This window comes from Bactrocera oleae, chromosome 3, assembly GCF_042242935.1.
Source record: "Bactrocera oleae isolate idBacOlea1 chromosome 3, idBacOlea1, whole genome shotgun sequence".
Lineage (NCBI taxonomy): Eukaryota > Metazoa > Arthropoda > Insecta > Diptera > Tephritidae > Bactrocera > Bactrocera oleae.
Genome location: NC_091537.1, coordinates 33,248,695 through 33,268,589, shown reverse-complemented (window position 1 = coordinate 33,268,589; position 19,895 = coordinate 33,248,695). Strand labels below are relative to the sequence as shown.

General features: G+C 40.9%; 1 protein-coding gene and 1 pseudogene across 1 annotated transcript; one reads left to right on the top strand and one right to left on the bottom strand.

The window, feature by feature from the left end:
* Positions 1-6,249: 6,249 nt before the first annotated feature.
* Positions 6,250-8,277, top strand: LOC138855983 (uncharacterized). The gene has a single exon (XM_070106386.1). The coding sequence runs from the start codon at positions 6,282-6,284 to the stop codon at positions 6,897-6,899; it is 618 nt and encodes a 205-aa protein (XP_069962487.1). The 5' UTR covers positions 6,250-6,281; the 3' UTR covers positions 6,900-8,277.
* A 7,253-nt stretch (positions 8,278-15,530) lies between these two features.
* LOC118682796 (uncharacterized) lies at positions 15,531-18,367 on the bottom strand (annotated as a pseudogene).
* Positions 18,368-19,895: the final 1,528 nt, after the last annotated feature.

Genomic DNA, 19,895 nt, shown 5'->3' with positions numbered 1-19,895 from the left:
TAAAAGTTAAAGAACTTCAAAAAAGCGCATTCGAAAAAAAAAGCATTTTAAACGGTTCGGTAAAGAAAAAATAATTCTTAAAAAAAAAAAAAAAAAAATTATTTATATTTATAATTAAATAAATAACAAAAAAAAAATTGTGAACAATATTATATACATTGATTCTATACAATTTAATTTAATATATTCCAAAGTCCAATTTGGCACATACTCGGCAATACCCCTTGTTGTTTGGCAAACAAAACACAAGTAGGATTGCATATATATGTATAAAGTACATTGATCTCTTATACGAGCTCTCATTGACATATACTAATTCGCTTATAGGTATACCCTATAACGCATACGAACATAATAAAGATATAAAAAAAAAATAAAAAAAAAAAAAAGATATTGCAATTTATGCATAATTGTTGAAATTAGCAATACAATCGAGATAAATAATAAATAAATAAATACCGTAACAACGAAACACGCTATCTTATTTAATCCGATTTAAAAAAAAAAAAACAAAATTAAATTAAAATAAACCGATTTACTAATTCTCGTATTTAGATAAAAGAGATTACGCGTTACAATTACGAATTTCGCTTAAATTTAATCAGTTTACACTGAGAGAAATCATTTGATTAATTGAATTTTTTTTTAAATGAACGCAGATTCGAAAGATTCTAAATCTACACAATTATTAAGAGTACCAAAAATTATTTCGGACGAAAAAAGTCCATGTACACCTGCAGAAGCTACACGCTCAAAGCAAGGTGCTACAAAACAAAAAAGGGGGAAAGACATTACATACAGTAAATTCATTGCTGAGAGTGACAGTTTGATAAGATACTGCACTCGTTTTTCATCTGCTCCGATTCAAGATAATTCTGAATCGGCTTTAGAAATCAAAAAAGAAAATCTCGACAATTTTTGGATACGTCTCCAAGCTTCATATGACGCCATAGTAGAATCTGACGAATCAGATCTACCAGAAAATTTTAAGTCCTCGGCTTACGCCAACTATGAAAACGGCTTAGACCAGTTCGAAGACACTAAAGCAATGATTTCCGATCAGCTGAAGCTAATAAAAGCAATTGCACCTACTCCACATCAGCGAGTAGAGCTGTCACAAGTACAAAGTCAAGAAGCAAGTTCAAGCATCCATCTCAAGGTGCCCGCATGTGACACAGAAATATTTCATGGTGGTTATGAACAATGGCCGTCCTTCCGGGACATGTTTACAGCCGTTTACATGAACCACCCAAAATTATCAAATGCACAAAAATTGTATCACCTTCGATACAAAACAAAAGGTCAAGCAGGCGTAATAGTAAAACAGTTCGCACTAAATGACGATAATTTCAATTTGGCTTGGGAAGCACTTAAATCTAGATATGAAAATGAGAGAATATTGGTCGATAAGCAAGTAACGATACTAATGAACTTGCCTAAGATTCAAAAGGAAACAAGTGAAGAGTTTATAAAACTGCAATCCACTGTTTCTAATTGCTTGTCGGTTCTATCGACACAAAATATTCCCGCAGACAGCTGGGACCCAATACTGGTAAATATATGCACCGCCGCTTTACCAGAAAAATCGTTACTTTTGTGGGAGCAATCGCTCTCATCACGAAGAAAATGCCCCACGTGGCAACAAATGAAAGATTTCCTCACTACCCAATATGAAATCGCAGAAAGGGTAGATAAAAAAATGGTCAGAACGAAACCCGTTCAACATGACCTAAATAGAAGCTTCCACAGACCCCAAGCCAGTAGCAACAACAATTTAAATAGAAGCTTCTTCAAAAATCAAACGTTCACATCCGAACAGTACAAACAAACGTCATGCGAACTATGTACAGGGGGGCATAAGCTAAAATCTTGCGAGAGATTCAAAAAATTGAATAATATCGACCGAAACAATTTTGTAAAAACAAAAAGACTTTGTACAAACTGCTTGTCACATGCGCATACACTTAAAGAGTGCGAAAGCAAATTTAATTGCGTTTATTGTCATAAACGACATCATTCTATGCTTCATTATAACAATTTTTCCAGATCACCCCCAAACAGCGCAAATATGAAAAGAGCCACGGGTTTAATTGCAACAGCAAATCCCGAAGTGCTAAATCCCGAAAATTGCCAAGAAGCACCATGCTGCTCAAAGGCATTAAAAACCCAAACTCTACACAGCGAAAATCAAAGTAGAGTACTTCTACTGACAGCAGTCGTCTCCATCGAACACCGAGGAGAACTGTTTAAACTTAGGGCCTTAATAGACCAAGGATCACAACGATCATTCATAGCGTCTAGGGCTCAAAATAGGCTACAACTGCCAACAAAGCTAGCCAATTTTGAAATCACGGGAATGGGCGGAAGAGTAGTCCAAAACTCAAATAAAATCTGCCCCATTACCCTAATTTCCCCCCAAGCGGATAAGCACATACAAGCAGAAGCTATAGTCTTACCGCAACTTACAAATATGCTTCCAAGCTATCACATAAATAGCAAGCATTGGCAAAAGGTTTCACACCTAAAGTTAGCAGATCCCAACTGCAACACTCCCGCTCAAATAGACCTTCTATTAGGCAGCGATCTCATACCACAGATAATACTCGAAGGTATTGAGAAAATTTCAAATACACTTCTGGCACAAAATACTATTTTTGGGTGGATCCTAAGTGGACTAGTTTCGGAACCAGTTACCACCATGACCACTCAGGTTGAGGAAATCTCAAACGAATACCTCAATTCACAATTAAAGAAATATTGGGAGTTAGAAGAGCTCCCCCCCATATCAATCGCAACCCCTGAAGATCAGTATTGTAAAGACTTTAACAAAGCCACAACTACTAGATCAGATAATGGTCGGTATGTCGTACGACTACCACTAAAACAACAATTTCCCAACACAATCGCCTTAGGTCACTCTCGCACCTCTGCTATACAGCAGTTTTTAAGTATGGAAAAAAACTTACTTAAAAAAGGTGAGCTTAAGCCAGAATACGATGGCGTGTTGGAAGAATACCTCCATTTAGACCACATGGAGGAAGTAAGCCCATGCGAAAAAATCATAAATGGCAAATATTACTCATTTTACTTGCCTCATCACGCAGTAGTAAAGCCAGACAAAAAAACAACTAAAGTAAGAGTTGTTTTTAATGCATCAAGATCTACTAGCTCGGGGAATTCCCTAAATGATATTCTATTTACGGGACCCACGCTCCAACCAGATTTAATGGTACTAATTTTAAATTGGCGTATATTCAAATACGTTTTTAACGGAGACGTCGAAAAAATGTATAGACAAATAGTCGTACATAAAGACGATCAAGATTTTCAGCGAATTATTTTCCGAAAATCTCCCAATAGTCCACTCCGCGACTATAAATTGAAAACAGTTACCTTTGGCGTCAACTGTGCCCCATATTTAGCCATTCGAACACTGCACGAATTGGCAGAAAACACCAAGTCGGAGTTTCCTCTGGCAACCCAGGTGTTAAAAACACAAACGTATGTAGACGATATTCTGTCTGGAAGTCACAGTATTCCACAAGCATACGAGTCACTATCACAAGTGATACAAGCCCTAAATACCGCAGGGTTTCCGTTGAAAAAGATAACGGCGAACTACCCTAATATTCTAAAAAATATACCACATGAAAATTTGTTAGATACTAATTTCCTTAAATTCGAAGAGGAAAGTACAACAAAAACTCTGGGAATCCAATGGAATGCGATATCTGACCAGTTTTCATACACTACAGAGTCAATATCTGCATTATCCGCCATAACAAAGCGGCAAATTTTATCTTCTGTGGCGAAACTTTTCGACCCCGCAGGATGGCTTTCGCCAATTATGATACAAGCCAAAATCCTAATACAAGAATTATGGTTAGATGGAACCGACTGGGACGAACAAGTAAAACCACTTCGATTAGAAAAGTGGTCCCAGTTTGCGAGCAATCTAAATGATATCTTACAGATACAAATCCCACGTTGGGTAAATTATGCCCCAGAGCACAAAGTCGAACTACACGGCTTCTGTGACGCCTCTGAAAAGGCATATTGCGCAACTATATATGTTCGCACACGAAGCGCCAATGCGACCACATGCCACTTACTAGTAGCAAAAGCAAAAGTGGCTCCTTTAAAAACAATAAGTCTACTACGACTTGAATTATGTGGAGCGCTACTACTGGCCAAACTCGTGTCCATCGTACAAACGCAATTAAACATGGCACAATATAAATTATATCTATGGTCCGATTCCGAAATTGTACTAGCCTGGTTAGAAAAACCACCACATGCATGGAAGACGTATATTTCAAACCGAACGTCTCAAATCCTTGACCTAGTAGGATCAGCCACTTGGCGACATGTAGCCAGTGCTGACAATCCTGCTGATCTAGGTACAAGAGGATGCAAACCCCTGCATCTTGCCACCACCACCCTCTGGTGGAATGGCCCCCGATGGTTAACAGAATCTCCCGATTCTTGGCCACAATCGCCCATGCGCAATATAATTGCCCCAGAAAGTCGAAAAATCGACTCTTTTCACACAACAGTGGATGATACTGATATCCTCGAACGATTTTCATCGTATCCCCGAGCACTCAGGGTAATAGCTTACATGCTCAAGTTCATAGAGCGACTCAAAATTAAACTTAAGGGAGTAACTTCATTACACTCCCAATGCGATACAGTGACGCACCTAGACTTACAAAAAGCAAAGGTCGCTCTTATCGCATCTACGCAAGCGCGTTACTTCAGCCGAGAAATATCATTACTAAGAGAATCGAAGCCGATAGATAAAAAGAGCTCACTCTTAGTCTTAAATCCATTCATTGACACGAAAGGAGTACTCCGTGCGAATGGTCGGCTTGCTAATTCAAGCCTGACGTATAACGAACGACATCCCATAATTATCCCAGAGAAATCGCAACTTGCCACCTTGTACCTTAGCTATGTCCACGTGCTATTGCTACACGCAGAACATCACCTCATGCAACAAATCGTCCGTCAAGAGTTTTATATTCCAAGACTCAAGCCCAAAATAAAGAAATGCATTTTTATGTGCAAGATCTGCACTATGCATAAGCAGAAGATGCGAACGCAGATTATGGCAGCACTTCCACCGGAACGCTGTAACTTCGCTCTGCCTTTCACCATTACAGGTGTCGACTTTGCTGGGCCTTTTCAGATAAAGGCATCCATGTTAAGGTCTCCCACTCTCATGAAAGGCTATGTGGCTGTCTTTGTCTGTTTCACGACAAAAGCAGTGCACCTCGAGGCATTTGCTCGCTTCGTCGGACGACGTGGTTTTCCGTCAAAACTCATGAGCGACAATGGCAAGACATTTATTGGAGCTCAAAGAGCTACAGAAAAACAGTTCGTGAATTTTATCAAACAGGTCTCACCTGAAATCGTACAAAAGTACGCTCCCCAAGGTATTAACTGGCAGTTTATCCCTCCAAGCGCTCCTCATATGGGTGGTTTATGGGAATCAGCTGTAAAAAGCTTCAAATCCCACTTCAAAAAAGTAGCTGGAAACTAAAAACTTAATTATGAAGAATTTACAACAATTTAATCCGCATTGAAGCCGTTCTCAATTCACGGCCACTAACGACACTCTCGCAAGATCCCTCAGATCTCACAGCCCTAACTCCAGGGCACTTTCTAAAAGGAGCACCCATTCTGGCCATACCTGAGCCAGGCGTGGAGTCGCTATCCTTACAAAATAGCTGGGAAAGAATTAAAATTCTCCATCATGATTTCAGCCGCCGATGGAAGGAGGAGTATATAAAGGACCTTCATAAAAGGTACCGCTGGAAAACTCCCGAAAAGGCGCCAAAGCTTGGAGATTTTGTTTTAATTAATGACGATTGTCTTCCCCCTACAGAATGGCGACTTGGTCGCATAGAGAAGCTACATCATGGTTCCGACGGTCATATACGAGTAGTTGACCTCCGTACTCGAAACGGAACGCTAACCAGACCGCTCTTTAAACTATGCTTCCTGCCAATCTCAAATAATAGCGAAAACGCATGTAGTAACCCATCCGTTTAATAATACCTACAAGAAAAAAATCGAAATATCCGGCTAAATACTCGAAAACAGAAATAAAAAACCGCAAATATAATATGACAAATTACAATCATATATACTAACAAAATAATGGGTAGACTAATACGATCACCAAACCAAATAAAGTTGGTCACATATAGAAAGTTATCCATACTCTATACCACTGAATCGTAACTAATCACGCCTTTTTCTCCATACAGATAGATATGGATACTGAAATGCATTCCACCCCAACGCCAACAATGCGATCGGCCATCACTGTGCCTCGCCTTGGGATTACGCCAACCGCGGCACCCCGAACACCAGCCGCAACCGCACCGTCAACCACCGCTCGTAATAGTATTCGAGCATCCGCAGCCGTTCCGTCTCCACCTGAGGCGCCCCATCGCATCCGATGCCCCCTTTGTTGCCGTCCCCACAAGTTGCAGCACTGTGGGCTCTTCAAGGGCATGTCGCCGACACAACGCCAGCAGGTTGCCCAGGCGCATGGGCATTGCAACAATTGTCTGGCACATACACACACGACGCAGGAGTGCGACTCAGGTGCTTTGTGCCAAATGTGTGGCAGGCAGCATCACACTTTGCTTCACCGTACTCCGAGGCGAGAGGTCAGTCGGCAGCCTGCCCCACGGATCCGCGGCGCAAACCGACTGCAGCAAGCCAATCGTGTGGCACGTCGCCGAAGAACGGCACCCCGATCGGAGTCCCGGCCATGGCGTCAGCACAACGTAGCACCGACTAGGCGTAGACCGAACTATCGCCGCACGTCCGGACTCAGCAACGTTGTGGCAACGTTGCAACAGCTACAGCGACTGCTAGGCTGAACATTCGCCTAGGGGGGCCGGGATGGCCAAATGAGTTACAATTCCCGCCCCGAAGAACTCAGACACACCACACACAAGACAACACTGGCACACACACCACACACAACACCCACACACCACACAAGGATCTCTACACAACACACCGAACAAAACAGCTGTCCTCGAAGCGGACAGCCTCTTCTCGCAACGACTGTCGATCAGCAAACATCATTTTCTTTGGCGCGCGTGTTAATTTGACCCGGCTATCAACCACCTTTATTACCTCTCCACTGGTATGCGACCAGGAGTGCGTTAAATTAAAAATTTGTAATTATAATAATAAATAAAGTTTGTGAATCATTTTGAAACAAGGAAACATACGCTTCTCATTTGCGGAGTAAAGTAAGTGGTGGTATTAACAACGACAAAACCGCGATCTGGCCGTCCGAAAATAATAAATATGGTGAAATTTAACCCTCGAATTACGGTCGCAAAGATTATTGAAAACTTAAATATAACCACTAAAAAACCAATTTGTGCCGAAACTGCTAGAAAAATTTTACGAAAAGCTGGATATCATGGTAGAGTCGCTTGAAAGATACCATATATTTCACTTGTAAACAGGCGAAAGCGCATTGAATTTGCTCATAATTATATAAATAAGTCGCCGGAATTCTGGAGACAAGTAATATTTTCGGATGAAAGTAAATTTTACATTTTTGGTATAAAAGGTCGACAAATTGTGTGGCTCAAGTCAGGAACTGCCCTCAAAAAGCAAAATCTTGTTGGTACAGTTAAACACGGAGGTGGCGGAATTATGGTGTGGGGCTGCATGGCGGCTGGTGGTGTGGGTCAGCTTGAATTTATTGAGTCCACAATGGATAAATGGGGTTATTTGAACATTTTAAAAAACAATTTGAAACAAAGTGCAGAGAATCTTAGATTATCTTCGACATTTTAGTTCCAACAAGATAATGACTCGAAGCATACTGCGGAAATAGTTTTTTGGCTTTTGTACAATGCTCCTAGACAACTTAAAACGCCCCCTCCATCACCTGACCTCAACCCTATTGAGCATCTATGGGATCTGTTGGAAAAAACAATTCGTCAGCATACAATAACAAGTAAAGAGGCTTTGCGAAGTGTTATGAAAGAAGAATGGTCGCAGATTACAGCTGAGGAAACAGATAAGTTGGTAAGATCAATGCCAAATCGATTGAGCGAGGTTTTAAAACAACGCGGCTATCCAACAAACTATTTTAAGTACTAACTAATTTTAAAGCTGAATGCAGACTTAATGGTGCCTATGTTTACTTCTGCTTACACGAAAAACCCGGTTATCACAAAAATGAAAATAGGAATATACATTTTTGTTTTTGCATTTTGAACTTAAAAATATAAAGAAGAAATATATGTAGAAAATTTGAACTGAATTACCGATTAACATTGTGTTTTTATTTCACTTAAAAAATAGTGTCGGGTGAACGCAGACTTTATTGGCTATGTGTATACAAATCTTCTGTACGTCCTTTTGTATTTGACCTCCTTCTAAACGGCTGGACCAATTCTGATGAAATTTTCTGTCGGGTCCACTAGTGTATGTATATTATTTTAAGCTACCAATAATCAAAATTTCAATTTTGCTTTAACAAGAGTAGCTTCTTTTTTATATCGTTTTTTCTTTCTCCTGTAAACATATAAAAAGTGTTGTTATGGTACGTTATTTTTCATTAATGGATGGTGCTATTTAGTTTATTCACAAAAAATTTTGTTTTAATAAACGTAGGAGTGCACTAATATTTTGAGGCTATTAAAGCTCTACAAAAGCCGAATGAAAGAATAAAAAAATTTAAATGTAATTTTTAATAATTTCAAACAGAAATTAATAAATTGTGTTCAAAAATGTACAAAATAATGATTGCTTATCAAATGGCTACTCTAAATTTCACTTACTATGATAAGTACTTAACTTAACGAAACATTTCGAAAAATTTATTACTTTTCATCATAGATTGAGACAATGTCTGAAAAATTCGTTTTCTGGTAGTCTACAATTTGGTCTTCGAGTTGGCGATAATTTCCTCATTCGTTTCAATTTCTGTTAAAATGCATTGAATAAAGATGCTTATCACAACTTAAAAAAACAAGTGGTTTTAATTGAAGCAGGGCCAATAATTCTATACTTTAGTTTTTACAGTTATCGAAAATCAGCAAATGCCGACATCTGTTAATATGTCAAAAGATGCTAGGCCAAATCATTCGATACTATATTATGATGTCGGCATTTGCTGGTTTTCGATAACTGTAAAGGTGCATTTTATTATCATTATAAAATTAACGTTTTCGTTTCTATATCTAATTTGCAATTCTGTTCGAACTTCTCTTCACCTCGCTTATTTTGATTTTAATTTTAAAAGTTGAACATCCTTTAACTTGTAAAGAGATATACAATATTCGAATTATCACAAATAAAGATCTATAATTTTAAATTTATTTAGAATATTAAATGAACATAAACTGGTTAATAAAACACTCAAATAACAAAGATTTGTATGATTTGTGCACTTCCGCTAGAGTTTTTAAATAACATTTGGTTTAAATTTAGAATACACCCGGAACAGCAATACCTACAAACAAAGCAAGCTGAAATAATAATATTAATAACCCAAAGATTACCCTCCTCCCGCCCAAACGACGCGAGGGGCGCAATCCGCATACGTGCGGAATTAGCAGAGTCAGAAAAGGCAAGAGAGTTTTTTAAGGATTGAGATCTAAAACTGCTCAGCTTCAGAAACAAAAATTTCAACAGCTAAGATCTAAAGTTACAATATAATAAATTGTTACATTTTCATTTATTAAGAGAAAACAATAAAGTCTTTTTAATTTTGAAAAGTGAGTCAGATAAGTCAAATGTGCTGGAATGAGAATTAAAATCATGACATATACGGCGGAATGGCTCGTTTAGTTCAAAATTTGATTTACCGGATTTAGCAGTAAAGGTCTAAACTGCCTCGAAAGGGGAACTGGGATATTAAATTTAATTTCAGACAGGAGAAAAGAACTGCAAACAGTTCCATTCAAAAGTTTCACTAAGAATATTATGCCAAGCATTTCCCTACGACTAGAAAGTGTAGGTAGATTAATAAGTTTTAAACGACGAGTGTATGGAGGTAGACTTACCCTAGCATCCCATCGGAAATGCGCTAAGGCGAAAAGTAAAAATTGTTTTTGAACCGACTCTAACTTGTCAGAATGGATTTGGTAGCTAGGGTTCCATACAACAGAGCCATATTCCAATATAGGTCTAACCAAAGTTGTATAAAGTGTTTTAGTAATATACGGATCTCTAAATTCTTTAGACCAACGTTTAACAAAACTGAGGACAGCTTTTGCTTTCAAGACCATGGTATCAATATGAAGACTGAAATTAAGCTTAGGGTCCATATTAACCAAATCAACATAGTTGAAAACTTGCTCTAGAATATGGTGTTTTATTACATAAGAAGAGTGGTGCACAGATCTACGGGAAAAGCACATCATCTTACATTTATTGTGATTCAATGGCAAATCATTTCTATCACACCATGCAACCAAATTGTTTAAGTCTGTTTGCAACAGACACCTTTCCTCAGTTGAAGTGTATGATTTAAAAAGCTTTAATAAAATTTTTGAGAGACACTCGTTGTGTTCTATTATAAAGATAGGAAGATACCCATTGAAGGAATCTTGGCTGAAAGCCCAGCAGATCAAGTTTATGTATGAGAATCGAGATATTTACTTTATCGAAAGCTTTGCTAAAGTCTGTGTATATAACATCCGTATGCTTATGTTCCCTAAAACCCAATGATACATGGTTTACAAATTCAAGTAAGTTTGTTATAGTCGAATTCCCTTTACGAAATCCATGCTGAGATGAGGAAATTAACGGAGAAATCGAAAAGGTTACATGGTCAGTGATAATAGCTTCAAAAAGTTTAGGTATAACTGATAGTTTTGCGATACCTCTATAGTTTTCAATGTTGGATCTAAATCCACTTTTATGCAAAGGGATTATAAATGACTGTTTCCACATTGAAGGAAATATACCGTGTTTAAGAGAGGAATTAAATATCCTTGTCAAAGGCAAGTAAATATATTTGGCACTATTTTTTAGGGAGCATGAGGGTATCATATCTGGGCCATAACTAAAAGATGGGTTTAACTTATTTAAATTAATTAGGACGTCTTCCTCAGAAATAATTGGAGCGTTAATTAAAGTATTCGAACACAGCACTTACTGATAAGAAAAAGTTTTGGAAGAATTATTACAGTAGTTTGACTTGAAAAATTCTGCAAACATATTGGATATAATATCATTGTCACTTGGAATGATAGATTTGTATTTAATTGCGGACGAAAATTTGGAAATCCTGCGTTTGGAGTTGATGAAATCATAAAACGATTTTGGATTACTTACAATAAGGTACTAAACATGAAAAATTAATTAGTACATTGTACAGTAAAAATTCTTACGCACAAAGTTTTTTAAACACATTTTGATTTAGAAATATTTAGCATGCAAATGCTCTCGGCCTCTTTTATGTATTTATGGTTGTTTAAATTTTTCGCTTAACTCACGTCTACACCAGTGTTGCCATTTGAGAAAATCTTTGGGTACTATAATGTCTACCAAATCTATACATTTGGAAAAATATGTACACATAAACAAATCTTAGAGGTCAATTAATTTTACCAAATGCACAGCCTTTCTTTTTTTTTTAATTTAGGGATGGAGCATCACGACAAAAATACCAATAACAAGTAAGGAAGTGCTAAGTTCGGGTATAACCGAACATTTAATACTGTTGCAACTTGCAAGGATCAAAGCCGGGGAAATACCTTCAGGTATTTTTCACGCAAGAAATCGATATTTTTATTTGTCACATTGAATTGGGTATCGATTTAATTCTAAAGTTACTTTTGGCCCAATGTCCACATCCCACAAGGCTCCCTATTCAATAGATTATGTTTTGACATTTTGTCAAACTCTGTAAACTCCCCATCGGGTTTTAGGACTTAATCTTCTTTTAAATAGCAGGAAGTTAGGTAGGTAGGTAGAGTGGCTGTCTAACGACGCACCTAGGCCTATGGGAGGCCCATTGTGATACCACCGGGACTACTGTTCCCTCACTCTATCGTCTCCTCTCTGAACCAACCTGTGCTTCTGATGAAGCTCATCAGTATAAATAATTTTATATTAGCAACTTCGGATACGTCGTCAAGGAATCCACGACCGATAGTTGCGATTCTTTTCCTGCATAGAGCTTTACATTCGCATAGAAGATGTTTTACTGTCTCCTCTTCTTCTACTTCTTGGCAACTTCTACAATAATCGTTGTAAGGTACACCTAGCCTGCTGGCATGTCTACCAATTAGACAGTGACCTGTTAGTACCCCAATCAGAGTTCTTATATCATTCCTTTTGAATTTTAATAGTCGGTTTGCACGACTCTTGCTCCATTCCTGCCACGTTAGTCTGCTAGTGGAGCAGGTTATGGATTGTCTCCACCGAGACTCTGCTATATTTATAGCATGTTCGTTGATTAAGTGCTTACAAGTTGCCAGGGGCATAAAAATTTCCCCTTTTTCAGGGGTTAATTGTAACTCAGTGCCTGTTCTGGCTAGTTCATCTGCTTCGCAGTTTCCAGGGATATCACTATGCCCTGGAACCCATTGCAGGTTTATCGTGAAGTAGGATGTTAGATCCTCTAATAGATCAAGACATTCTTTCACTATCTTTGATGAGACCATAGGAGACTTGAGTGATTTCAAGGCCGCAACAAGGCTTTCTTTGATTGCTGTGATCTCCGCCTGAAAAACACTGCAGTGGTCTGGTAAGCGGAAGGCTATTTTGGTGTCTAAAGTTGCGCAAAAGACACCACCTCCCACTCGATTATCTAGTTTGGATCCATCCGTGTATATGCTAATTCCTGGGTTCCTGTCCACCTCGTCCCTTTCCCACTCCTCTCTGGTGGGGAAGGCAACACTGTGGACGGAATTTAGCTTCAATTCTATTGGATTACAGAAATCCGTGGTTTTGGGTAGAAACGGGAACGATCTAAGTATTCTAAACTGCCCCTTGTTGCAGGCGACTAATTGGGAGGATTCCCTTAGTCTGAGAGCAGACTTTGCTGCCAATTGCTTACAGAACAGGTCTGTTGGCAATAAATGTAGAATGATGTTTAGTGCCTGGCTAGGCGTTGTTCTAAGAGCTCCGCTAATGCATATACTGACTGCTCTTTGTATACTTTCCATACGCCTCACCGCGTATTTCTTCTCCATTATTGGCCACCATATCAATATACCGTATGTCATGATTGGTCTGACAACTGCTGTATAGAGCCAAAAAGCTATCCGAGGTTAACCCCCATATGGGGCCCACCATCCTTTTACAAGTGTAGAGTGCTGTGGCTGCTTTCTTAACCCTAGCATCCAAGTTTTGTTTCCATGAAAGCTTCCTGTCTGAGATTAGTCCTAGGTAGCTTGCTTTATCTCCAATTGTTAGTTCGCAACCATTTAGTACTGGTGCCGTAACTACTGGAGTGTTATGCTTCCTGGTAAACAATACTAGCTCTGTCTTACCAGCATTTAAGTTTAATCCGCACGATACAGCCCAACGGTTTATATCGTCCAGGATCGTTTGCATAAGGTTTGCGAGAGTATTAGGGAATTTACCTCTAACTGATACTGCCACATCGTCAGCGTAGGCCACAACATGTACCCCTTCTTCTCTAGATCCCACAGCAACTTATTCATTGTCAGGATCCAGAGAAGTGGAGATAGCACGCCTCCTTGGGGTGTACCCCTTTGGACGGATCTGCGCATCGTTGACGCTCCCAGCTTTTAAATTATTGACCTGCTCGTGAGCATCTGTTCAATTAATTTCCTGAGAGGTTCAGAGATGCCCAGATTCTTAAGCGCACTCAGTATGGCCCTAGGCTGGATGTTATTGAAGGCTCCTTCTATATCTAAGACGGCGATTAGAGTGTATTCTTTAACTTCTAGAGATTTTTCAATCTCCGTCACCACAAAGCTCAGCGCTGTTTCTGTGGATTTACCTTTAGAATACGCATGTTGTGAACCAGCCAACTTGTCTAGTGTTAGTTTGTTTCTTATATGTAATTCTATTAGCCTCTCCAACGTTTTTAGAAGGAACGACGAGAGACTAATAGGTCTGAAGTCCTTTGGATTTGTATGCGAGCTTTTGCCTGCCTTAGGTATGTATATTACCTTGACTTCCCTCCAAAGCGAAGGTATATAGTTTAATTGCAGTGCCCCCTTAAGAATGGTAACAAGCCAATCCTTTATGTATATGAATATATGAATAGATTCATATATATTATGAATAGACCATCTGGTCCCGGCGACTTGAAGCCATTTATTGCCCAGCGTACGTTGCTTTCTGACACTGTGTTTATAAGAGTGGAGTCTATTTCTGCTCCACTGTCTTGAGTATATTCAACAGTATGGCTTTCAGAGCTACCTGGGAAGTGGGTATCCATTAGTAGTTCCAGTGACTCTTCACTGGATACCGTCCAGCTACAGTCTGGCCTCTGAAGATCCCCGATACTATGCACCGATTGTGCCATTATTTTCCTAAGTCGAGATGCTTCCGCCGTGTTCTCGATATCATTACAAAAAGATTTCCAAGAATTTCTTTTTGCTCTCCTAACTTCCTTCTTGTATGACCTAAGGAGGTTGTAGTAATGATACCAGGCTGACTCGCCTTGGGATTGCTTTGCTAAGTTGAACTGCTTTCTGCATTCTTTCTGTAACTTTTTAAGTTCGAGAGACCACCAGGGTGGCCTAATTCTACCTCTACTTCGTGTTATTGGACAAGCCACTTCTAGTGGTTGCCGGCAAGATTCAGTGAATTGATCAACGAGGATGTCGAGATCCTCCTTACTCTTGGGCTGAAACGGCGGAATCATAGGGATACGTTTTTCCAGCTCTTGCATGTGCACCTGGCAGTTCGTTTTCCTATGATTCCTGAAGTTCATGCCTCTATCGGCCCTTTCTTCTAATGTACATTCAATATATCGGTGATCCGAAAATGAATGTTCTTCGAGGACTCTCCATTAGGTTACCCTGTCAAATAGTACTTCCGACACAAGTGTGATATCCAGTACTTCTTGTCGGTTTCTTGTAATGAATGTTGGCGTACTTTCCTTATTACACAGCAATAGCTTAGTGCCTAGTAGGTATTTGAAGAGACACTCACCTCTGTCGTTGACATCTGAGCTGCCCCAGACTGTGTGATGTGCGTTTGAGTCGCATCCAAGTATTATCATGCACTTGGATGCCTCGCTATCCCTTACCACCTCTTTTACCATCAGAGGGGGCACCAGCTCCTCCTCGTACGGCATATAGCACGACACCAGCCGATAACTGCATATGCTCGTTTCCCAGCTTACTGCTACTGTGTCGTTGTTGCTGTAATGATGTAATATAAAAACGTTAAGGTTTTTCTTTGCCATTATGCAGGCTCTGATTTTACCTTGACTATTAGCCATAAATAAATTATAGCTCGGTGTCCTCAGTCCGCAAATACGCCCTCCATTAACCCATGGCTCCTGAATGAGGACAAACTCAGGCTGTTCTTCTGCCATGCGGTTAATTAGGGCTGCTGAAGCTAGTTTGCTGTGATGAAGATTAATTTGTAGGAGACGCATTAACTAGTGTTGTTTCTGCGTCTTCCTGAGAGTCGCTTAACAGCTCTCTCTCAGTATACAAGTTTACGAGTCTAGCAGCAAGTTCAGACTCGGAAGAACACTCACCTTGCTCTATGCTCTCTACATCGCTTGAGGACTCCACCGGATCTTCCTCTACTTCGCATGTCTCGCTTTCCGATGCTAGATGGTCTGCAGCATCGGCGTCCGACTTGTACGGTGTAATTCTCACTTTCGTGAATCCGTAGTTTATCTCTCCGCCACTTTTCGCCAGCGGTTCGATGGATTCTTTTGTTAGTAATAGCAGAATCTGCATCGTGGCCCTTTTGGTCTCCACGCCAGATTCTGCTACGCTATCGTCAAACGCCTTGACGAACTCCCCCTTGACGAACTACCCCTCGGTGGGCAGACTCGGGTTGCAGGCTCTAATGAGCTGCATTATCTGATCCGGCTGTGATGGTGTAGCCGGGATCCATACCCTTGCCCTTGGTCTGGATGGTATATATTTTTTGTCCACTGCTATTAGTTTTGCGCCCGGGTACGCCTCCCCTACCTTGGCTATAGCAGCTTTGTATAGTGCGACCGATCTCTCGTCATCGCATGCAATCATTTTAATCTGGCCCTGGTACCAGCCGGCATCTGTGCATGACGGTGGCGGACCTGGATTGCTAAGTAGCACTTCCAGCGCCACATTTATCAGCGCAGCCTGCACCCATTTCCATTGGGCTCTGGGGATTCTTCCTTCGGGGTCCCCCTCATCCAGAACGCCAATGACAATTCGGTCCCGGGCCACTTCTGCAAATGATTTTGCGGGCGTCACGCCCTTTGTTTTCGGTCGTTTGGCTGACGGCTTAGCCTCTTCAGCTGACCTCTGTCGCTTTGCTGCCTTTACTGGAGGTTCCAGTTTAAAATTAGGTATGACCGCCCTCGCGCATTCAATTGATGCTAAGAGCTCCTTGGTCAGCTCCTCCTTGGTTGGCGACTGCAACTCCACTAACCTCAATAGGTATGCGGCGCGTCGTCTCTCCGCATACCTTGCCTTTGTCGGGTCCTGAATATTGAAAGCGGGCCACTCTCTGGCAGATGCACTTCCAGCAGCAGCCCCTTTGGCATCTCCCCCCGCTTCTCAGTCGTGTTTTGACTACAGGGTTTGGGCCTGGCTGCCTCCGGCGCTGCTACTTTCTTGGGACCAGCTTTAGCTTCTGCCCCCTTCCCTGTGCCTGCCTTATCTGCGGGACCAAGCTTCGCTCCTGTCCTCTTTCCGATTGTTGACGAGCTCGTTGCAAACGCTGCTCTTTTATGGGAGCAACTCGCTCCCTCCGGATTTTTTGGTGGAGAGCCGGACTCCCTTGTGTGTTTGTTTTTATTCGTTTTGTTGTTCAGGTTCATAATTGGTCCCACGAGTGTGGGGGAATGTGTGTCCGCTTGCGCATAGCCACCGCTACGCAAGTAAGGCTGTCATATTACGGAGGGCGCCAGGTATCTGTAAGATCCGTTTGAAACTGGGCTATTGAAGGGCCCCCAGCCAGGTTGATCCTCGGCACGGGTCGCATGACACCTTGATCCAGCCCTTCATAGTACCCCCGACCATGGTAAGGCTCCTTACCTGTATGCTGTGCTATTGGGGAACATCGAACTCACAGGTAAGAAGTCTGACCTTAGCTAGATTTTTCACGTCTACGGCAGGGGCGATCTGTTACCAGCTCGTCTCCGCTTACTTCGTGAAACTGTGGTATCTATTACCAGTCGGCACCCTCGGGGAGGGTTCAGTGGGGGATTTCTGCCGACCTAGCAGGAAGTTACTTTTATGAACATGTCTTCCATTCGACTACAACATATACATAGCATAAAACATAAGGATACTTATTGCTATTTAAGTATTAATTGATTTTCAAATAATTCAAACTAATGCTTTTCAGCTTTTTACGTTGCAAATTTATGTTAACCAAACATCGAATTCAGCAATACCGTATATGCAGAACCATTGAGAGAGTGCGAGATAAAAAGAGAAAAGTGAGAGTAAGAGAGATCAGAGTCCGACTGCGTTCAATTTTCTTGATCGATGGAGCAAAGAATGTGCTTTTAATACTCTTTTATTAGCTTGGGTTCTTTGTATGTAATTAAATCTTAGAGCTCAATTTCTGGTTTCCAGAAGTCTGATCAATTTGAAACTTTGCAAACGTGTCAAGGACCGATGACAATGCAATAATTTGATAACAGTTTCCCATTAGTTTAAAGGTGGGCGTAACCCCATTCCTAAATGGTTTAATGTATATATCTTCCAAACCATTAAAGCTAACTCAACTAAATTTGCTGAGAGGAATTCCTTTTAGCCCTTTTCCATACGATGTGAAAATGGGCAAATTTAGATAATAACCACGGCCCTTCCCCACATAACATTATGTTAAAATATACTTAAAGTGCGATAACTGACGAAATAAATGCGGCATAAGGATTAATTTTCAGAAATACGATGGTAGGGAAGAGCTTTATAGGAGGAGGTTTAAAAATTCCTTTCAAGGGTGTTTTTTTAGTTTTTTTAAGCTATAATTTTTTTTCCTTGCTTTTTGAAAAGAGAAACCCAATTGCTTTTCTTTCGGAATTCATATCATATAAATAAAGAAAATTTACCTGTTGACATGAAACGTTTAAAATCGGCGTATAAATCCGCAAGACCTTTTTGTGCAGGCTCGAAAAATCCAGCGAATCCGGAAAAATCCGCAGATATGGCAGCACTGGTTGTACTTCCTCTTCGTTGTATGGCATGTGGCTTGACACCATATTTTTCCCTGCCCACCAGCTTATTGCTGTGGTGTCTTGGTTGCTATAGCAATGTAACATGAAAAGGTTATTAGGTTTTTATCTGTCTCTTCTTGAGAGTCGCTCAAGGGTTTTCTCTCGGTGTATGATACAAGTTTAGACCCCCACCGTGCTCTACGCTTTCGACATCACTCGAAAATTTCATAGGAGCATAGGTGCCAGCCTAGCTTCGGGGTATACCTCCCTTACCTTGCCTATGGCGGCTTTATAAAGTTCGACCGTTCTCGCGTCACCTCTAGCACCAAATTTGTCAGCGCAGCTTATACCCACATATATTAGACTCTGAAAATTTTTCTCCGGAATCTCCTATACCCAGCACCCCAATGTTAATGCGGTTCCATCATGCGGGTGTCACAGCCATTGTCTTCCGCCGTTTGGCTGACGGCTTAACTTCTTGAGATGCCCTCTGTCTCTTGGCGGCCACTGCTGGCGGTTCAAATTGGTAGTCGCGCAATCAATGGAGTTATGGAGCTCCTCATTGGTTGGCGGTCGCAGCTGAACCCTTCAGAGCAGGTAAGCACAACGTCGGCACCGTCGCCAATAAATGAAAACCTATAAAAAGCCATAACTAAGCAATGAATTAAGATATAAAACAGGGGATCGCAGTAGCGAAGGGCACAGTGTGAGGATGAAATCGGTTTATAATTCCCTGCCCACTCCCTTATATAACTGTTTTGTTTACAAAACCAATAATTAAATGCTCCAGATACATACAGATACAGGAGTCGGTGACGAAATTGGATGATGGGTGTGATACATTTAGGGGAAATTACATATCTTAGGCTTACTGAACCAAATTCGGTGCATTATATTATCCTGACAGTCCTATGTTCCAGTGCGAAAATGGGCGAAATCGGACTAAAACCACGCTTACTTCCCATATAACACAATTTTAAATTCCATCTGATTCTTCCACTTTCCAGTATGCAAATCAAGCAAAAATTAATGTATCGGGATAAAACTGCCAAACTGATAAAAATGCCATCGGGCCCCGGGAACTTAAAGGGTTTGAAGGATTTCAACGCCCAGGTAAGGTGACGATCGTCCAGAAGGTCCAAGAAGGCTGTACAGCCCTCCTGCAGCTCCCCCAGTGGCGCTTCTTCAGCAGAGTGATTTAGTGGAAAATGAGCATCCAGGAGTAGTTTCAACGACTCCTCGCTGCTCGTTGTCCAACTACTATCTGCATTTTTTAGATACGCCACTGGAGTAGGAGTTTTTGCAAGAATGCGCCTGAATCGTGAGGACTCATGACAGCCCTCTACTCTACCGCAGAAGGCTCTCCACGAAGCTCTCTTGGCTTTCTTCACCTCGGACTTGTAGATGGCCAGTCCGGCCTTGTACAACACCCAGTCGTCACTAGAGCCGCTTTTGCGGACTTTGTTGAAAAGTCTTCTGCTCGAAGATCTGATCCCCCTTAGCTCCGAAGTCCACCAAGGGGGTTTCCCTTTGATTTTCAGAGTTCTCAGAGGACAGGAGCTGTCAAGAGTAG

What these genes read in the sequence shown, in the direction of transcription:
- LOC138855983 (XM_070106386.1), top strand. Translation starts at nt 6,282, where the DNA reads ATGGATACTGAAATGCATTCCACCCCAACGCCAACAATGCGATCGGCC.